A 20,376-nucleotide genomic window follows, 5' to 3' on the forward strand; every position below is an offset into this window, starting at 1 on the left:
CCACATACAATTCAATTCTTTAAAAATAAAAATAAAAATAAAGACGAAAACATGCTTGGCCCCAGTGTAACAATACCTAATCACACAGAAAAGGAAGTCAACAAATACAATGCTTTGGTAACATCAACAATGAAATCTAAAATGTAAATGTAAACAGTCCCAAAGCACTATGAAACGTTCCCCAGTTTAACCCAAAAATACAAGCAGCGCAATTACTGCGCTACACGCGGCCATTTTAGGCTAGTTTGGAGTACACAGTGGAACTGGCCTGGACCAATGACCTTCTGATCAAAGTCAAACACTAGTCCACCATGTCGCTTTCCAAACAGATGAAGTAAACCATTTCACCACCTTAATATTTTGAACATGCGTTGACACACACGCTGGTACGCCAAAAACTAAACCCAGAGAAAGGGTAAAGATTGACATGTAAAAAGATAACTTCTATGTGTAATGACGTATGTAAGATGGAACCATGCCAAGGTATAGAGTTACTTGAGTAAGATAAATATAACAAAATTAGGTCAAAACATTTTACCTGCACCTTTCTCGTAAGTGTAGACGGAGAAACTAGCCGAGGGAAGACTTGTTCCATATTGGTTCTCAGAGACTGTGTAGAGATCATAGAGGGTGTTTTCTGTCAGGTTGCCAAGCTTGTAGGGGCTTTTGACATTCTGAAAAGTTCAGGAATAAACTGTGAATTAATAATGTAAATTGACTCTGAACCAATCCCACCACCATGGAAGCGAAAGGTGTTGACAATTTCCAACCTATATTTTGTCCAGCGGTGCGAGATCTACTTGTCTGTTGAAAATCTCGCCAAAAGAGTCAACAAGGATAAAAATGATTTATACTGCTTTTGCCAATGAGACAGTGCAATAATATCATACATCTTACACATTCTGATAAGATGATGCTGTAAAGAGCAGAAAGCGCTAAATGTCCTTATTAAAATATTACAATTTTTATACATCTTTTTGAGTTTGAAAGCTTTGGCACCTTACCTCCTTAATCTTGTTTATGTATGGGCCACCTTCATCATAATGCTGATTATAGATGATGTTTTTATCGTGTGTAAAAGTGGATGGCTTCCATGCCGAGTCAATCTCATCGACCATGACCTTTGTGATAGTGAACTCCAGCGGAGGACTTGGTAAAGTATCTGAAATAAAATGCAGGTGCAACCATGACATTTTTAGGCGTCAAACAAAGAAAAAAATTGTTAGTTTAATAACTCACACCATTTTAAGGTCATCCTCATCCCAAGGTCTCAAACCACTTTCAAACAAGAAAGGACATTTTTAGTGTCAAAATAGGTCAGGAAGCTATTTTTCAGGTCTCGGATACAAATCTAATGCTGGGATAAAGGTCTCAAACAAGGAAGGAAGTATAAAACTAGTTCAGGCAGTTACTTTTCTTCAAATGGCTTCATTGGATCTCTAAATCACCCGGTAACGATTGATTTAAATTTCACTTTGCGAGTGATCCATACGATTTTTATTGAGAGGACGTTTCGTCAACTGTTAGTAGACCCTAGCCATCAGGCGTATCTTGGTTTTGATGAACAAAAAAGATGGCGCATACTTTGACAGCCTCGTGAAAACCAGGATCGACATAAAGAAGTGACAGCATCAACTTTGATTCCCAGTGCAGTGCTGCCATCTATGCTGCCACCTTGGAACTACTCGGAAGACCTGAGGATGTCAAAACTTACTGTATCCCTCGAAGAAGCATCCCCTTATCTGCTCGAGATGGGTAGCACAGGCCAAGGCTGTGAGCTGGTCAGCTGATTCTCCTCGACAGTACTTGATACAGAAGGAGGGTACAGTGCGTCTCTTGCAGCATTTGCTATGATCTCGTTTATCTAGAACGACAAGTTTGAACACATATGAGTGACACATAATACCAAAAATGTATAAGGACAAAAATATGAAAAACCAGAATTACCAAACATTGTATCATTAAATTGAGCATTCCAAGGTTCTGGCATTTCAATACTTTTTGTTAATTCACCATGGAGATGGACTAAAGACGCACAAAATAATATCTCTTTCATCTTTGAACTCCAAAAAATGAATGAGATACAGAGCATCTTCAAATAGTGACAAATCATACGTGGATATTGATCCAAAAGTCAGCATTTGCATGTCTTTAGAGTGGTATTTCAGCAAACCTTCAAAATAGAACACTGTGCTCTAATACACTGTGCTCTTTAAGAACAGTGTTCTATTTTGAAGGTTTGCTGAAATACACCCAGGTTTCTGGTACTGGAGGAGAAAGGGCTGTGGTTTTAATTTCCGTCGGGAGCAACCGGCTAAATTTGCTAAGTGCTACATGTGTATTAGAGCATAATTTATCCAGAAGAATAATACATGTCAATGAACCTACCTGCAGCACAAGAGATAATCTTGTTAAAGTCATTCTTACACTGAAGCATACTTCCAAGCCGAGCACCAGTACACAATTTTTTACAAGGGTCACTGACACTGCTCTTGGCACAACACTCTGAAAAGTGAATATCATATTACGTATTGGTGAGATTTGAATTTGAAATCAAATTAGTTGGTTTTCTGTCAGCATGCACTAGATTTTGAGACAACTGTGGAAGGCCAAAGTGGCTTAGCAACAGGATGACGTCATGCCTCAAGTGAGAGAACTCCTCTTCGTGGTGGCTCACAGTGCCTTGATACCACGAAGCTCCAGGCCCACTGATGCGTATCTCGGATTAGATTGGAACCTGAAAGGTGCGGTGTGCAAACGCCCTGCTACTGGTCTTACCTGATATATCTTGGGTGACATTTGTGATAGGCTTTGGTGGCGGTGGTTGCGTAGGAGTGGTACCACCAGACGCCTCAGCATTTGTCTGCTCACTGCCAATCGCATTTCCATGTAGACTCGTCCCATACTTGTTCCCGGCTTTAACTCGGACCGAATACCTTGAGTCTGGTTTCAGGTGCTGCACGGTGAATTCTTTCTGAACTGTCTTTTCCTAAACAAAAATGAAAATTTATAGAGAATTACTGTAGCAAAAAATGTATAGAGAATTACTGTATCAATCCTGTATCAATCAATAAATCATTTCGATATTTTATCCCTCACTGTCTTAGCCTATAACTCTTTCAGCCAGAACAACACCCAACACCTCTTCAGACCCCCAGGGAGGAATTCTATCAGTAATAATAGCAGTATAAAGTTTCTTGCAATAGCTTCCCCAAAACCATGAGCCTACCTGCATCCATTCTGTTTCCCCATCTTTTTTGTACTCCACTATGTAGAACAACACACCCTCAGGTGCCTTTGCCGGCTCCATCCAAGAAATGCTCATGGTATGTGCAGTAACAGACTTGAATTTGAGGTCTCGAGGAGGTAGGGGCAGCAGTGCTGAAAGAATGAATCAACATTTTTAGGAAAGATGATTTTGATGAAGACACGAAAAAATGAGGCAGTCTACATTATACAGTGTAACCTCCCTTAGCGGACACTTCTCTATTTAGGACAACCTCTCTATCAAGGGCACCAGTTTTGGTCCCAAATTGGTTGTTTCCATTCAATTTGACCTTTCTAATCAGGACACCTCTCTATTAAGGATAGCACTTGTCAGTCCCGGGGCGTCCTTAATAGAGAGGTTCTACTACGTATTCTCTTATTCTGACATTTCCCAAACTCTTACCATTCCCCTCCTCATAGCACTTGTAGATCGTGGTCATGTTGATGAAACATTCCTTATGACTCACGTCCAATGTGCCGCTATGGGTCATCCGACAGGTCTCCAGACATTTCGCCGAAATTTGCTCACGTTTGCAGCACGGAGTGTGATCACGATCATCTGAAAAGATTTACAGATTGGGTGACTGGTTTAAGATAGATATTATTTAAAATGCCATATCTGAAATAGCAACACTACACATGCAGCATTTTCCTCGGGCTGTTGGCAAATTCTCTTTATTTTGATCGTTTTCAGTGAATTTCCTGATCGTAATGGGAGTAAAGTAGGGCAATGCTGATTAAACAGACTTTGCAGATAGCATCAAAAATGAATACACGTTTTTTGGGACCATTTAACAGCAATCACTCACTTTTTGATCACTTTTACAACCTGCCGAACTTTGCCATTATACACTCGTACCAAATCACAGTATCACCATGTTCGGTGGCCTATTTTACAATTTCAATTCATCCCGTTTTACAGCATTTTAAAAATGTGCTTGCAACCGTTTGATCCCAAGTTATCTCACCTGTTCCACAGGCTAGAATAGTCTTAGTGGCAGCGAGGTCCGATTTACAGAATGAGGGCACACGGTTTAAAATGGTGATGTCCAACTTAAAGGAGCACATGGGCAGACATTCACTATTTAGTTTCCTTTCAATACAGCATTCTGAAAAGAAAAATTTCAAACTGTATGCGTAACAACATAATCTTTGGCACTTCCAAGGGGGGAATTTCAATTACTGGTACATGTGTAGAGAATCCTTGTACCGAGTTTTTGATAGGCCCCCTCGTTGGAATCTGATTCATGAAGAGTTGACAACAAGGAGCCTATGGTCCGTGGTGGGTATCTTTCGAAGTACGCCCCAGAGGATGACAGAATTTTTTTTCGCTACACCCGACGAAGAGATCTCTCATCTGCAGGTTAAACTGTTATCAGGTCACTGCAATCACAGAATCCTGGGACCTGCGATGACAACTGCAAACAAGCAATTTTTATTGCATGCGATCATGATTGCAGGTCACGGCAACAAAAACTGCCTGTTTACGAGGTGCTTTACCTGTGACGTTGTAGGGCGCTTTCTGTGCTGGGGGAAGTACGATACCAGAGTCTGGGTGGTAGCTGTATGTCAGGAAGTTAGCCACAGACGATGGTGGACTTGTTCCCGCCGAATTCCCCGCCAACACGTACGTTTCATACAGAGTGCCTTTGGTCAAGTTTTTCAGGGTGGTGTTCAGTGTTCTGTTGTCCACACGAATCTGAAATCATTTCAAACATAGATGAGAGTACTTTTTCACAACAGCCCTTGAAAAATGCCTGCAACACTTCTCCGCACAGAAACAAAAATGGAACCAAGTCAGATTTTTAAACACCTTTAAGTTCCAGTCCATCTTCAGGGCTTTTTTTACAGTATAATTTTGCATTATGAGTCAATAAACATGACAAAAGAACCAGGGAATCTAAAATCCCGTTGCAGAATAAACCACTCTTGATAACTTTTCGCATGCCACAACAGTTGGGCACTCATAGGGTTTACTGACCTAGTGGCTCTGTCTTTCAACAGGGCGGGGTTGTCAAGCCACTGTTTACATAAGTGGGGTCTTTTGCTTGCCCTACCATTGGCACAAGGTATTTCAGTTCTATGTCACGTTCAAAGGACAAGGCCATCAAGTAAAAGCGTCATACAATCAAGAAAAGTGACATTCCGAGACGGATAACACACATACCTCCATTGGCAATAACAAGTTACTGTGCTTGGGTTTATATTTGATGATGTAGTGCATAACTCGCTCCGGGTGAGTAGCGGGAGGTTTCCAGTAAATATCAGCCCTGTCCATGGTTACTGCCGATATCAAAATGTCTTCTGGAGCAGCAGGGAGGATGCCTTGCAAACAAAAATAAGGAGTTTTACAAACACTTTTTGCATACAATATGCGGTAAAGTGTGCAGTTGACCAGGAAAGATCCATTTAAAAACAAACAAACCATGCCATGAAAGAGATCAGAATATCCTGCTTCCATTATTTTCATACCACCATCTTGAGGCAAAACGGCTGTTGGAATCACTAAGTCAAAAAGGACGAAATTTCGAGTTTTTTTCTTCTATTATAAGACTGATAGATCTATCCTGAAAAGAAGAAAACAGTACTGTAACATTTTTCAAAATAGCCCTATTCCTCAAAGTGTAAACAACTCACCAAGTCCCTCCATCAGACAGTTTGAGATATCGTTCATATACGAGACACACATCAGGTGATTGATATCCAAAACTGGTGACGCCGTTCCCTTACAGAAGTCCAGACACGAGGCGTGCACGCCCTTGGACAGACAGCAGGGCGTATGATCCCGTCCTCCAGAGTAACAACTTAAAGACTTCTGGAAATCTCCGACGCAGTCCATCATTTTGCCCGAGTCAATAGTTTGAGTGTTTGGACCACCACACAAGATAGGTTGGCACGCGCTGGACACGCCTTTAATCTTGCAGCAATCTGGAACAGGCAATACGACATTTTCACAGTGGATATAAAGCTAAAACATGTAAGACAATTCTTAAGTCTTTCGTGATCAAATTACATTTTTGCTTCTTCTATCTTATCTCTTCATTATCACTAGTCAAAGTCAGTTGCCTGCTACTACAGTGGGGCACCAATTGACTTTAGCGACTCCTTTTCAATTCTTAACATATATTAAATCTTACTTTTTTTGTATAAGTATATGAACAGTTTATATTGAATGTCTGTCCCCCTGACCTTTCAACCACACCCGCCAAATTGGTCATTGGACAACACGTCCTGGTAGATCGTACCTTACTTGTTGCGTCTCAAACAAATTGGTCATTAAACTCAAGATGTAACATACCCATGACAATCTTGCCTCCGTCAACAGGCGTAATATCCTTGACAAACACCTTGATTAGATATGAAGGTAGACTTGAGCCGTGATTACTGATAGCCTGCACGTACATCTTGTAGAAGGTGTCCTTCTCCAGGTTGGTGAGGATGTGGTACAACTGCTGGATGACAGGGGTCTAGAAAAAGGATTTGGAAACAATTGAGGGCCATGTGCTGGAATCTTTATTAGAGCAATACAGTGGGATCTTACTAAGATCCTACTCTATTGCTCTGTAACCTAAGATTCCTAGGTAACAGACACCTTTTTGGGGAGATACCATCTGCACTAAGGAAACTTATTTTGGCCCAAAATAGTCCATTTAAATGGAATTTGATACCTGTAATAAGGATACCCCTCAATCAATGCGGCATTTTTCAGTACCTCATTATTTCTGGAGAGGTTCTGTATCCATGTGGCTACACTTTCAAAACGCTCAATCATGCTCACGGGGACCATTAAACTTTGTTGTGAAATGGAACTGAGATTGCTACCAGTGACACTTAAAATGATTTCGCACTGTTGTCAGCCATAATAAATTTCCAGCTACACAGGGTGAGTTTAACATAAATCACTTTCACTACTAAATCATTTTACTGTTAAATTGGCTATTCCTATAGTCTGTTACGCTTGATATTTCTGTCACAAAATGAAGTGGTGACAAGATTACATCTCATTGTCATACTCAATGCCAACTTATTCCAAAACTTTACAAATCTGAAATAACTTACAGCGGTAAAATGAGTAGCGTCCGCCTTGGCATAGAACAACCTGTAGCCTGTGACCAGTTCCTTGTTGAACTTAGGCATATCCCAGCCAACAAAGACCGACATCTTACTGACTGCATTGGAGTGAATTTTGACAGGTGGTCCTGGTAGGGCAACTGAAATAAGAACAGGAGAGAGACAATCAGGAGTTACTTCAGCTAGAATCTTCATCAGAGGGTATCTTTTTTGGATATCTCACCAATGACAGCAACACCCATCATAAAATTGCTGCAACGAGAAGGATTCAAAGCATGTTAGAAACAGACAGGGGACAACGAATAGAATGATTGTCTCACCCTGGCCTTCAGCAAAGCACTCGGTGATATCCTTCATCCTGTCGTAACACTCTTTGGCCATGTGCGTTGTGAAGTCGGTGAAGTTGACCTGGTTCAGGCAGAGATCGAGACACTGGTCTGGCACCTGGCGCTGCCTACAGCATGGCACGTGATTCCTGCCATCTGTGGAGACAAAAACGGATTAGCTTATGCATTTCTTTTCTGTCAGTGTGATAGATCATTTTCAAGAGAAAATCCGTTCCAAGAAAAGAATACGGGTTAGGTTTTATGGCTCTCAGCAAGTAAAGTTTTGTTCATTTTGTCAAAAATTTTTTAAATTCTTGAAGGTACTTGCAACTCACAGGTTATTAGCAGACCATTACACACACTGAGAAGGATTTTTGATCACTTCCGGCTCAGATTACTCTGTTCCCCATTTAGGAACATTCTCCATCTTCCTCTTGTTTTCAAAGCACATAAATGTACTTAAACCCAATGATCTCGTCAATCACAATTCCAATCAGTTAAATTAGAACCTCAGGACTAGGACATTTATGTCACAATCTCTTTCCGAAACTGAAGTAGCTGAAATGGATATGGAATGAAACATTTAAGATTGTCTCACCTGAACCACAGTTGAGAATAGCTGAGAGATTTTTGTGGCACAATTCATAGTGGAATGTTTCAGAGTCGAAAGTGTGTGGGCTGCACATCGGTAAACATGTTTTCATCACCTTATCTTTCTTGCAACAAGCTGGAAGAAAGTTTTTCAGAATTGACACAACAATGTGGCTGTTTAGATTAGATGTACAATAGTAAAGGTCCTAAAACTGAACCTTGTGGCACACCGTGCATTACAAACTTTGTTTTCAATCTGATATCTGTGCCAGCCTTTAAGACAGAAAATAGCCTCGAGCCCAGCCCTGAAACAGTGTTACAACTTACATGTTTATAATATTCACAGGAGCTTGAACTATACAACAATTGATCATAGTTTTTTATTCCTTACAATGAGAAAATTAGCAATCTCTTTCTGAGTTTTAAGGAATTGATACCGAACTGGAGTTGGCTGTCTCACCAAAACCGCCAGGGTGGAGCTAGTCTTTTGCTTGCCCTGGTATCCACAAAGTGAAAACCTCCCACAGTTTAGCCTAGCATTCAGAGGATGTAACAACTAAATAAAGTGATTTGCCTAAGCTAACAAACGTCATGTCGACAACCTACCTGTGTAATTGGTTTTTTGTACTACGTTAGGTTTTGGTGGAGCAGCAACACCTAGAATGGTAATAAATTTTATCATCTAATTAAGTTGAGTTTATGGGGATTAACGACATGTACTTTCGATAATTACTTTCTTCTTTTGGTTCCAAGGAAACAGACTGGTCAATGAACCAACATGAGTAGTGAGAAATCGATGGACTCATCACCACGAATCTATACAATTCTATAGTTTATTGCCCCCCCCCCCTCCCCGTCCAATGCGTGTAGGATAATCAATTATGCACACTACAATAATAATATATATAGACGCCAGACGCTCTTTATAAATATCAAATTTCCAACTGGCATAAAGATTACGAAATGACTGGCTGGTCAATATCAGACACAAAAGATCGTAAAGACCATTATTTTTAAGTAATAGTTATTGTCAGGTGGAAATGAGCACATCCATTGTGTCATGAGACAGGCTGTGATTTGATCATAATGGACAAGTTCTTGAGACATCTTTTCCAATAATACGGGATCTCACGTGATTGTACAATTACAGCCTGTATGTACACTGTTCATGACAGGATATCAATTTGTTACCAAATATAGCAGCACCCATTATATCTCCAGACAGTCTATGCTCCAATTACCGCTGGACTGACAAGGTAAAGTCTTGAGACATGAGACTTCAGACTATCAAACCAAAAAAAAAGACGGCGAAGATTTTTAATTTGGGCGCACGCACTGTTAAACATGTAAAACAGTGTATATTTAGTGCAACTGAGAGGCCTCTCTTCCTTCAGACTTTTAATATCCAAGTTCAAAGTGGCTCTAAAATGCGGGCCCTGGCATTGTTTTTAATTCAAGACTAACTTTCCTCACCTTCAAGCTTGATCAAGCTGACCTGCAGCAAGCCAGGAATACCATCCACCTCACAAGAATAGTACCCGATGTCACCCACGTCGACGTTCTTGATCTCAAGAAACCAATTCGAATGGGATTTTTTCGTCTCTGATACTGAAAGATTTAACAGGGGAAAGATGAGTGAGATTTCACAACAAATATCAGATGGACTCGTTATATCTTGAGAATTGCAAACATTGGAAGTGGAGGCAGGACATTCACAATATATGCAGGAAGAACTCTGCTCTGGAGTGAACTTGAACTGGACCTGGTCCTGTGTGGTGCAGAGGCCTGAAATATTCAATTGAGTTTTGGATTCTTCTTTTCATTTTTTCCTCATTCTTGGGCATGCCTGGGTAGAATGGCAACAAGGATATTGTTGAAACAGATACAGTAAATACCAATTCAATCCATTACATCATTGTGCCTTTTAATCTAAAAACAGGTTAAGTTACAAGTCGTCTCACTACATGACTCAGTCTGAAAGACCAAGTCATTTGTGACCCGTCACAGCAAAACCAGGCGCATCTGAGCTTGGCAGGTTGTCTGCCTTTAGTGAAATCTGAGGACATCGATTTCTTTCATTACCTCCCAGTGTTATTTAGGCTCATCTTCTGTGCGACATGGGCCTGGTTTTGATGTGACGGGTCATATTTACTATTTTGTCATTTCCTCTTCTGTAAAATCAGAGGACATTGCTTTCTTTCTTTCCAATTAATTCCATCACAGGTACTATTTCATCATTCCCCCTGAATCACCAATGTTGCTATTGCTTCATCACTTCCATTTGCTAAATCAACAAACACTTTCGCTGCTAATCGCAAATAATTACGCAGCTCTACGGAGTGATTAACCTTGCATGACTGACATTCAGAGAAACAGTGTTTCAGATCCAGCATATCCACTGCCCTGATTGAAATGGCCATTGAGTATTTATTCGGTGGTTGCCGTGGGTAACATGTCGCCATGCCTAATATGCTTCCTTGGTAACCATGTGCATAATGGATGCAACGGCCACTTTGTAAATGTTATGACTGAGCAGGAACCGCAATGGTCCAATATTTAACAACCTGGTAAATTAAATATGGCAATTCCAAGCAATTATCTAACAGAAAGCTGGCCAAAGTGATCAGATATTTCTATTTTAGGGGCAAAGCAGGCGAGGAGCAGATTCCACACTGTAAGATCAATACCAAGGGTGTAAAGGCTGAAGGAAAACATGGGGTCATAAGTCAACTACTATACACATCCTATTAAGTTGAAAATACAAAACTTTGTTAGCAAAATTTGTGTGTACTACAGGTTACCCTTCTTCTATCCAACATCACAGGAGGGGGGGGAGTTTATCGGCGGTGAAGGATGGATATATACACATGGGGTTGGACTTGTTTTATACTTGAAAAATGTCCAGGTTTTCAGAAGCACATCACGACACGAGGATACTGACGGCGTATGTTAAGACGTAGCATAGCGCAAACCAGAATCTCTGTTAAATTTTGTATAAAACCTGGTTGATCTTTTGATTCTGTATCTCTTTGAAAAAGTGTCAAATACACGAAACGTCGAGAATACGTAGATCGTTGCATGTGTTTTATTCACTATAATCAGGTTTTCAGAAGCTGACATTTACTGGGTCACACACCAGTAATGTAACAGCTTCATGACTCAGAGTACCGTAACACATGCCATCGACTGATCAATATTTCACAATAAATATTTACAGAAGCTGTGTATATCGCAACTGTATATTTAGACTTTTTATAAGTGGACCAAATGTACAGCTTTCACAGGTCCAATGCCAATGGATGCATTATTCCTGAAAACTGATAAAAGAACCCTAAATAATATTACTCATTGAACAATTAGAAATCTTAATAGACCACACATATAAGCTGAATATTTAATGTATCAACCCAATTGAAAGTTACTTCATGGCCGATGAAAACGAGATGGTCACCACGGTGATAAGAAGACGTCCACTATTCAAACACCTGTATGTGCATAGTGTGTCCCGTACTTGAATGCACTGGACCAAACCAGATTGAGGCTTGCTCTGCAGTCAGATCAATGCAATAAATTAACTATGCATAAGCGTGCTACGAGTCTGTTAGGTGGGGATTGTGGTGTGATGTGAGGCAAAGAGCTGAATGGTCCAGGTCCGTGGTATGTGATTGGAAATAGTGTGTTTCATTTCCAAACGACTTCCGACAATGACAAAGGGGCACAGAACTCACCTTAAGTCATATTGTATGACTGTTCTTGTATATGGTCCTTAAGTTGCTTGGTGGCTTAGATTGTAATCAATCCACTCAAACATGTCAAAAAGCTGCCGAGATTCAGCACATTAACAGAAACTGTTCCAAAAAGGATTAGAATGGAAGTTAGGCTTGGTAAGAAGTTCGACTGAGCATTTAATATCAATTTGATGAAATATACCTACCAGGAGGACGGAGGATCTTATAATGGTCCTTGTGTGATGCATAAATCGTCTCGTTGACTGATATTGTGATGTCATGGTCGAGGTAGCGCCATGTTGCCTGAAATGATAGAATACATTATTTGATTACCCCTGTCAGTGGTGTGTTCCAGTGGTGACTATTAAGGTGTCAGATTTATAGCAAAAGTATTGTAAGTCCACTGATCTGAACACGGACTAAGAAAATGTTTGTGACAGTGGGGAAGTCACCATAGTTTTGAACAGGACCCTAAAACTTCTTTCCATGGTGACCATGCCAGGGCAAACAATAACTTCAAACCAAGTGGAGTGTTTTTTTTGTTGTTTTTTTTTGTTTTTTGAGTGTTGTGGAGTGTTGCTTTCGTAAAACACCTCCTCCTTGGCCAAAAGAATGGGTCACTAGGGACAAAACCAAGCTGGGTGACTTGCACCCCGTGACATGCTCACAAGTGCAAACGCAAAGGGACAAGAATGAACTTGGAATGAAGGAAGGAACAACTTTCAACTTTTTGCAGAGAGTAATGTCAATCACATTCAAATGTGCCACTCGTCCACTACTAAGTACTTTAAGTTCCCGGCGACCCCATTGTGTGAAACATTGAATTAATTTAGTGGCTACTGGTGAAATGCATTACCCAGTATCTGCTAAGTCTATGTATACACGGTGCAATCCCCTTGGCCTAAGCAACTGATCATGAGTTACACTATAACTTCACACAATTATATCTCTGAATGACGAGTCCATACCGTTATGATAACAGTGTCAACAGAATCACCTGATGACCCCTGAGGCTGTATTGCATTATTCCATTAACCTCGTGATTTTCAAATCAAAACGTTTGATTTTACACGCCTGATCAGACAACGTCAATGAGATACTCAATCATCGAGATGCATAGCCATAGATAGGATCAGACGGTTAAACCAAGAGTCAATGAAGACTAGTCTTTATTAATTCTTGATCATCATAGCCATGTCCCCTTTTTAGTTAAGCGATAAAATCGATTCCATCAAGGGGATAAAAACCAGTTATTTGCTATGTTTAGACAGACAATGAAAACACCATGCCAGATGTTCACATGTTCCATTACTCGGACAGAATATGTCAGTACATACTCTGCCTGAAATTCAAGCACCAGCTGCAGATGGAAACACGACGACAACGGATGAATATATTAAACACTGTATCTATGTCTGTATTATGACCGAGCGCTAAAATGGAACAAATGAATTGGTCCACTTTGTGATATACGCATCAACAGACTGAATTGGTCCACTCTATGATATACGCATCAACAGACACATAGTGGAGAGCCCTGGATCTATAGGCGTGAAGCACTATGCCATATAGGTCATTTCTGATCTGTACAATCTGTGATCACAATCACATACTTGCCCGCAACAAAAATCACTTGTCTGTGTTGGTGATCACAGGTGACTGTGACAAGAATCGGTGATTGCGCAACCTGCTGTCAATGTCAAACACTACAATTACTGGTTTCACATGCAGAGAAGAGATCTTTTTGTCGCACATGGCAGCGCTTAATTGAAGCAGGTCGCAGCGACAAGAATTGCCTGTTTGTGCGACACACAAGTCTCTTCATCTCTACTTACTGAATAACTCCCTAAATCTTGTATGGTACAGTTGAGAACCACTGACGCTTGTTTCTCCACGATCAAATTCTGCGGCTCTGTGACGAAGGACGGCCTCTGACGTGTAAGATGGGTGCAATGGACAAAGCCTGGAAAACAAAGAGAAGATATGGTAAACCTCGCTGAGCTGTATCCCCCTCCCAGGGCCTGAGGGTCTCAAAGGAGGTGTCTTACGCAAACAAGGACAACTTCTTTTTTTATCTTAAGTTGCTCCATCACAAGTTCGTTAATTGTTGTGTATGTGCCCAGTTCACTTGGATCCCATCAGTACACAATAATTTTCAGAAATGAGCAATAAAATATGCTAAATAACCCTGTTAAATTTAGAATGTTTTCCTCTAATTTTTTACACAATATGTAGGATATTTTTGGTCTCACCTGATGAGGCCAATAGTAAAGCCAGTAAAAGATGCTGGTTCATCATGGATGTTTGGAATCTTGGACAGATCACGATAACTCAACTCTGGAAAACAAAAATAGTACAAAAGGATTTTATAGATTAGGTCAATTTTCAGGTTTTCTTATTCATTTTTATTCAAATCATCAATTTCAATCAAAGACCAAAGAAAAGAATGCATCCTGCATGTGCATATCTGCATACATGTATGGAATATCATCTGCATGAACATGTACACGATTTACGATATCATCTGCTGCATGAACATATGTACTATTTACGAGACTTTTCCATGCCAGCCACCCAGCTAATGACCACGCAACCATTCTCACAGATTATCGGTGGGTGCCAACCCGTGCTCATCCTTGGTCCAGGGGGGTAGTTACATATAGTGGGTGGAGTGGGAGATGGGATTACAAATATCAACTAGAATTCATATTTCTACTAATTCTAGGTCTAAATTCATTACAATCTGGTTGTATTCCCACAAGCACATGTTTGTCCAAAAATGAGATTTTGAACGCATTTTTAAACGTTGCCCTCTGGTGGAGACCCTGATCAGTATTGGAACCCCCCCTCGATACTCACAGGATCACATGATCCACGACACAAGCCAGGTCAAATTTACCAGCCCATTATTTAAAATGATCAGTTCATTAGCATCAGTGAGTTCCTCATCATAAACGATCACGGAATACCAACCATCTATCCATCTTCCCCTGAATTAGATACTTCCATAATTATCAAATTTCATCACCATGGCGACCAATAACATGTCAATAATGAAATGAAACTACGAATTGCGAGTAGCAAATGAAGAGCACCTTCTATGCTGCACAGTAATCACCATGGATGAATGGCAAGCACTACCGTCCTGCGAAATCAATAGATTGACAACTGTAAAAAAACGTTCAGTGCTGACCTCAATCGATGGCAGTGAGACAACCACTGGAGAAAACTTAGCTGTCGGACAAAGTCTAGCAGAATATACCAAGAGCAATGGACCGTGCAATTACAAGTAGAAAGCAATGGTTAGAGATCTACAACATTATGGCATTGGTAATCAATACAAATACAATGTATCTGGTCTTGCCTCTACTGCTTCGTTTGTTTTCACCCAGATGTGCACATGCTGCAGTGATCAGAAATATATTCCACTATACAGCTAAGCAAATGGTTGTTTTTGATCAGCTGACATGAAGTACTACATCACAATAGTCAATTTTTAATTAGAGTATTGTTCCATCAATGAATTTATTCTTCATCTGTTTCATAACCTATTTTTTTCTGAAAGTGTAACTGCTTGAAGTTTTCCAATTCCAGTTCAACTCTCAGATAGTGAAAAACGTATTATTCGTTATTTTTAGCATGCATGCGGCCTAGCACATGTATGTACAATGTAACGGGAAGCCCTCTTTTGACCTGTTTCTTTCAGTATAGCTACTCGAAGAGACTGTGAATAACCTGGTAGCCAAGGAAAACCGGATTGCTCCCAGTAGGCAGGAACAACATGACTTTCACATATCTGCATCTTCATACTCTTTCAAAAAGATACTAACTTTAGTCCAACGCTTGGATAATTTACAGACATCTAACATCAACAACTACCGGGTAATAGAAGTTATTATCATGAGACAGTAACACGTATGCCCACAGCCTTTCTGTGATTAGAAGGCCTAGATCAAGTTCAGAGGCATACAAGTAATTTTTATGCCTCACATCATCTCATGATCATGTTGATCACATTTACTGAAAACTGTCACTGCCGCAACATCAAATTGGGATTTTATGTCCAAGTCAACTGCCCATTACCAGACTTAAATTGATTTTTTACATTTCCCACCATCCTTGACTACCTGGGTTAGTTGTATGCTCCTCCACTCGCACAGATCAATTTCAATATTTAAGCTCAGTAGGACTAGGTGCCGAGTGAAAGCCAGTGAAGCTCAGGACGATTTCCCACCAGACCAAGATGACATACTACCCCACCATCTTTAAAGCTGAATGCTAAAGACGTTCTGATTAGTCAGACCATTAATACTTCAGAACTTTGATCCCCGATATGATGATGGTACTGTTGGCGCATAACTGACCCACATTACTGACGCGCATAGGAAAAATCGAACTCTGCCGGTAAATTGAACTTAGTAAGTAGGTAGGCCTAGTTGGATTAAATGTTATGAGATGAACGATGTCGACAACGTTCCTCGACCTAGTGACCATTTACAACTGAGTAAAGGTCGTATTAGCATGGCCAGGCCTCAGCACACCACTACACTGAGATGTTTGTAACCTACAACAGAAGTGATTGAACCTGGCCAAGGGCAAGGGACTCCCAACCTTGCTTCACAAAAACGTCTCTACAACAAAAACTACAGAACAAAATCGGTCGATCTTGGTGTCATTCTTCTTCTAGAATGATTCCCCATCCACTGGTATCAATAGTTCTAACCCCCTGGTAGTGGAAGTATCCGGTTGCATTTTTTCTTGACCACCCTGCATTATAATATTGTCAATTGTGGCAGGATAAGGAAAAAGGAGAAAAGGCACTCGCGCATCTTTTCATCGTGTTAGAATCGTAAATAATGCATTAACAAGAGAATCTAATACACCAAATAAATCCTTAGTTACTAATGAAGACGAAGAACAAACGAATATAGCAAAAACAGATACCTTTGATCACGAAATTGCGCATTTATTATCCTGAAATTGGAAATTTTCGACTTGCGATCGCCATGTTGTTTTCATCTAAAAGTAAACTCGGCATGTATTTCCATCATAGCCGTATCATCCCTCCGACGAATTTCGGGGTGTCGCTACTGGGCCTCGCTCCCAAATCATCCTGTGAAAGTTGGGGCATCCAAAGTAGGGGGTTCATGGAAGTAACAGCATCATCATAAGTTTAGTCCCAAAGTTGTAGTTTCCATTCAATTTGACCTCTCTAATCAGGACACCTCTAGAATAGCAGTTGTCAGCCCCAAGAATGTCCTTGATAGAGCGTTTCGCGAATTTTTTTTCCCTAAACTTTTCGGGCAGTACATTGTTAATTGTACATTTGTATGTACACTTTACTGCTCGAAAGGTTCAGGAAAAATAGTCGCGAGCGGTTCTACTGTAGTCCTATATTGTTGTTCCCCAATCCATTGCTGTACGCCACTCCAGAGCCATGATAGGGCTAATGACACCAATACAGTCTGTTTTCGACATCCTGATTGTCCTTCCTCTATTCACCAGGCGTCAAGACGAGGCCTGTTCATTGCGTCCGGAGTGTAAATGGGGCATGTTGAGCTAATTATTATAATTTAGCACTCCAACATTATTTACTAGCACTTCGGAGCTGTTCTACTGTATCAGAGGGGACCAAGGCCTTCACTTCCCTCCAAAGGACGATTTCACAACCTGCTCAACACCAGCTGGAGCATGGGCCGTATGTCATTGGTAATACCAACAAGAGCCCAATACAAGGGCCATGCGCTCAGCTGAAACACTTAATGCAAATCCATTTATCTTTGCCAGCTTAATGTCTCTGTGTGCCAGTTGGTGAACTAAAATAAGTGGTGATTGTAGTGAACTAACCCTGACGTCATTTTGCTGCCTCCAATGTGGAGGACCATTTAGGTCTACAACCTGTCATGTTGTCAATTTCAATTGAGAATAAAATTGCAAACTATGCAAGTGTCATTTTGTTTGCTTTGGTGTTTATGGCGTTACATTGTCAGATTAGAGCTGCAGAAGAAACTACGTAAATAAGCAGAAGAAATGCTATCTTCTAAATCAACTAGTAATGCTCTAAAAAAAGCATTTCAAGAATCTGCAGAGATGTCACCTTAATAGAGTTGTTTCTCTCACGGCTGGAAAATGTGGTCCTGTATTGTTCATGCATTATGGTGCCTTTGAATTTGACCACTTTAAAGTTTGATCTGATCTGATGGCATGACTGGGACAATGTCACAACCTGTAATGGACACTAATGAATCTGATTCGGATTCGTTTTGGGGTGTGACGTCAAGATTTGCAGAGTATATACCAAGGGGACAATGTCACAACCGGTGATTATGGCCTAGCTGTCTGACAATGTCCAAGGCGAAATTCAATCTTGCCCCCCCCCCCCCAGAATGCATATACTGAATAACTAGCCCTCTCTGTTCACCATGCTGCAAAAAGGTTGATAGGGACAATGTCACAACCTGTGGTTAGCCCGTGCTCAAGCTGGTGTTGAGGAGGTTGTGACATCGTCACTATGAAACTACAACTTTGGGACTAAATCTAGTGTTCTTAATAGAGAGATGTTTGCTGAGGTAGGTTCCACTATCAAAAAGTCTTACCGCAATTACTTGGAGGTAGGCCTCGGTTCCAGTCCATCATCACAGCCGTCATCAAAAGTTATAAAATATTTGTCCAAGACATGAAGAAAATGAATAAAAATGGTAGATCTGTCGAGGTTATTTGCAAGACTAGTACATGCAAATACAGCTAAAGGGCCCACCCTGTGTCTTATGTCATTGGCAATACCAAAAAGTATATTCATGCAAAAGGGCTAAAGACATGCTCGATTTCATAGGAAAGCGACTTAGGCGACAGTAGTGCTATCTAGCGGTAGAAAGTGGAACTGAGAGTTTTGGACGAAGATTTCAGTTCTATTTTCTGCCGCGAGACAGCGCCACTGTCGCCTAAGCCAATTTCACACTGGTTTTCATGCCAGTATCAAACTAAGGGAATTTGATAGAGATAATTAATGACTTGCTTTAGTTGTAAAACAGGTTCAGCACAGCCACAAGCCATCTTCTCACACAAACGACAGTAGATATGATTCTCTGATGTGATCAACGACGGTGGACGAGAGTTTCACCAGTGGCAGGCTCAGGTCAGGGGCTTGTTCGGTCAGCTGTTTAATATAGGAGGCCTTCCTTGTACCCTCTGAATAAATATAGGTGCAGTCACTGATCTTCAAACCTTCAGATTTGAAGTGCCTCAGTCTTACGGTTACAAAACGACCAATTTTTCCGCAGATGGATAGAAGGATGGATGGATATAAAATCTGCACCCTTGTCCATGAAAGAATGGTCACACTGATAGGTATTGCCCATATATGGTACTTTGGAAGTGGGCTAATTGAGTCATGAGCATTGTAATGTCATGTCATCTATGATCATTGCATTAAAGCTCAGTAGGCCTAAGCCTGATTGAATCTATGATTGGCAGCATTATGTGTTGGCATACTCTGTACAGCGTCCAAAGTATTATCCAATTTCATGTAAGACATCGAACCAATTGAGCCTTTTAGTACACACATGTACATGCAGGAATTTTGGTAAATGGCCTGAATGAACATAACAGGAGTATTTCCCTGTAATGGCTGTAATAAGGACAGTTGTGGGGCTATCCTGGTTAGAAATACATGTACATCAACGGCACGAAGATTTCTGGCCAATAGATATAATCAATGGTATAGAAATCTAAAGTTGATATTTTCCCTAAAATGAAGGGCTGTGAAAAGGGTCTACAGTATTTTAGTCATCCAAGTTCAGGCACCAATAGCAGCTGACTTACATTAATGGACACCTGTTTGCAGGACAACCCCTCTACTAAGGACACCCGATTCCAAATTAGTCATTCATATTCAATCTGGCCTCTATAATGTGAAACCTCTCTATTGAGGACTGCACTTCTAAATACATGTACTTCAATTCAAAATGTAACACTCTGTTGATAAACTGGCAGACAAGTCAGTTCAGATGCTGCAAGTCACGTCGGACACTTGGGCCACACTGAACACTCAATCATCTAATCAATTTATAATTTCACCCCAATTTGCATTACTTTCCTTAAAAGGCCATATACTGCAGGCCAGCATAAATGTCAAGGTGGCTTCTGGTCTCAAAATGACATGTAAGGTAAAGCATGGTGGTATCTGTTCACTGTTACTCTAAATCTATACAGAGAAATCCGACAATGAATTCCTAAAACTCTTCTAGTAAGCAGACAGTAAATTGGGCAGGTGAATTCAACCAGAAGAGGATCCCAGTGTTCCAAATAGGTCAGCATGGTGAATCCTTATTCGTATGCTCGTTTACTAAAGCTGAATTTTATTCACCATTTATGGGCAACAGCTTGCAGGGCAT

At 40.6% G+C, this 20,376-nt stretch overlaps 1 protein-coding gene across 4 annotated transcripts in view; it reads right to left on the reverse strand.

Annotated features, from left to right (window-relative positions):
• The window catches only part of LOC135486453 (Ig-like and fibronectin type-III domain-containing protein 2), a 31,521-nt gene extending 14,529 nt beyond the window's left edge, over positions 1–16,992 (reverse strand). For all 4 annotated transcript variants that reach the window (XM_064769254.1, XM_064769270.1, XM_064769261.1 and 1 more), the window contains exons 1-21: positions 16,928–16,992; positions 14,236–14,320; positions 13,819–13,946; positions 12,190–12,286; positions 9,729–9,863; positions 8,862–8,912; positions 8,263–8,391; positions 7,659–7,820; positions 7,327–7,478; positions 6,566–6,734; positions 5,905–6,195; positions 5,435–5,592; positions 4,768–4,966; positions 4,236–4,376; positions 3,671–3,826; positions 3,230–3,381; positions 2,779–2,989; positions 2,389–2,505; positions 1,715–1,864; positions 1,005–1,162; positions 539–674 (exon numbers count right to left, since the gene is read on the reverse strand). In XM_064769254.1, coding sequence (XP_064625324.1) covers positions 539–674; positions 1,005–1,162; positions 1,715–1,864; positions 2,389–2,505; positions 2,779–2,989; positions 3,230–3,381; positions 3,671–3,826; positions 4,236–4,376; positions 4,768–4,966; positions 5,435–5,592; positions 5,905–6,195; positions 6,566–6,734; positions 7,327–7,478; positions 7,659–7,820; positions 8,263–8,391; positions 8,862–8,912; positions 9,729–9,863; positions 12,190–12,286; positions 13,819–13,946; positions 14,236–14,281 — 2,938 coding nt within the window. In that variant the 5' untranslated portion in view covers positions 14,282–14,320; positions 16,928–16,992. The remainder of the gene's footprint in view (positions 1–538; positions 675–1,004; positions 1,163–1,714; positions 1,865–2,388; positions 2,506–2,778; positions 2,990–3,229; positions 3,382–3,670; positions 3,827–4,235; positions 4,377–4,767; positions 4,967–5,434; positions 5,593–5,904; positions 6,196–6,565; positions 6,735–7,326; positions 7,479–7,658; positions 7,821–8,262; positions 8,392–8,861; positions 8,913–9,728; positions 9,864–12,189; positions 12,287–13,818; positions 13,947–14,235; positions 14,321–16,927) is intronic.
• Between the last annotated feature and the right edge of the window lie 3,384 nt (positions 16,993–20,376).

This window comes from Lineus longissimus, chromosome 1 (assembly GCF_910592395.1).
Source record: "Lineus longissimus chromosome 1, tnLinLong1.2, whole genome shotgun sequence".
Lineage (NCBI taxonomy): Eukaryota > Metazoa > Nemertea > Pilidiophora > Heteronemertea > Lineidae > Lineus > Lineus longissimus.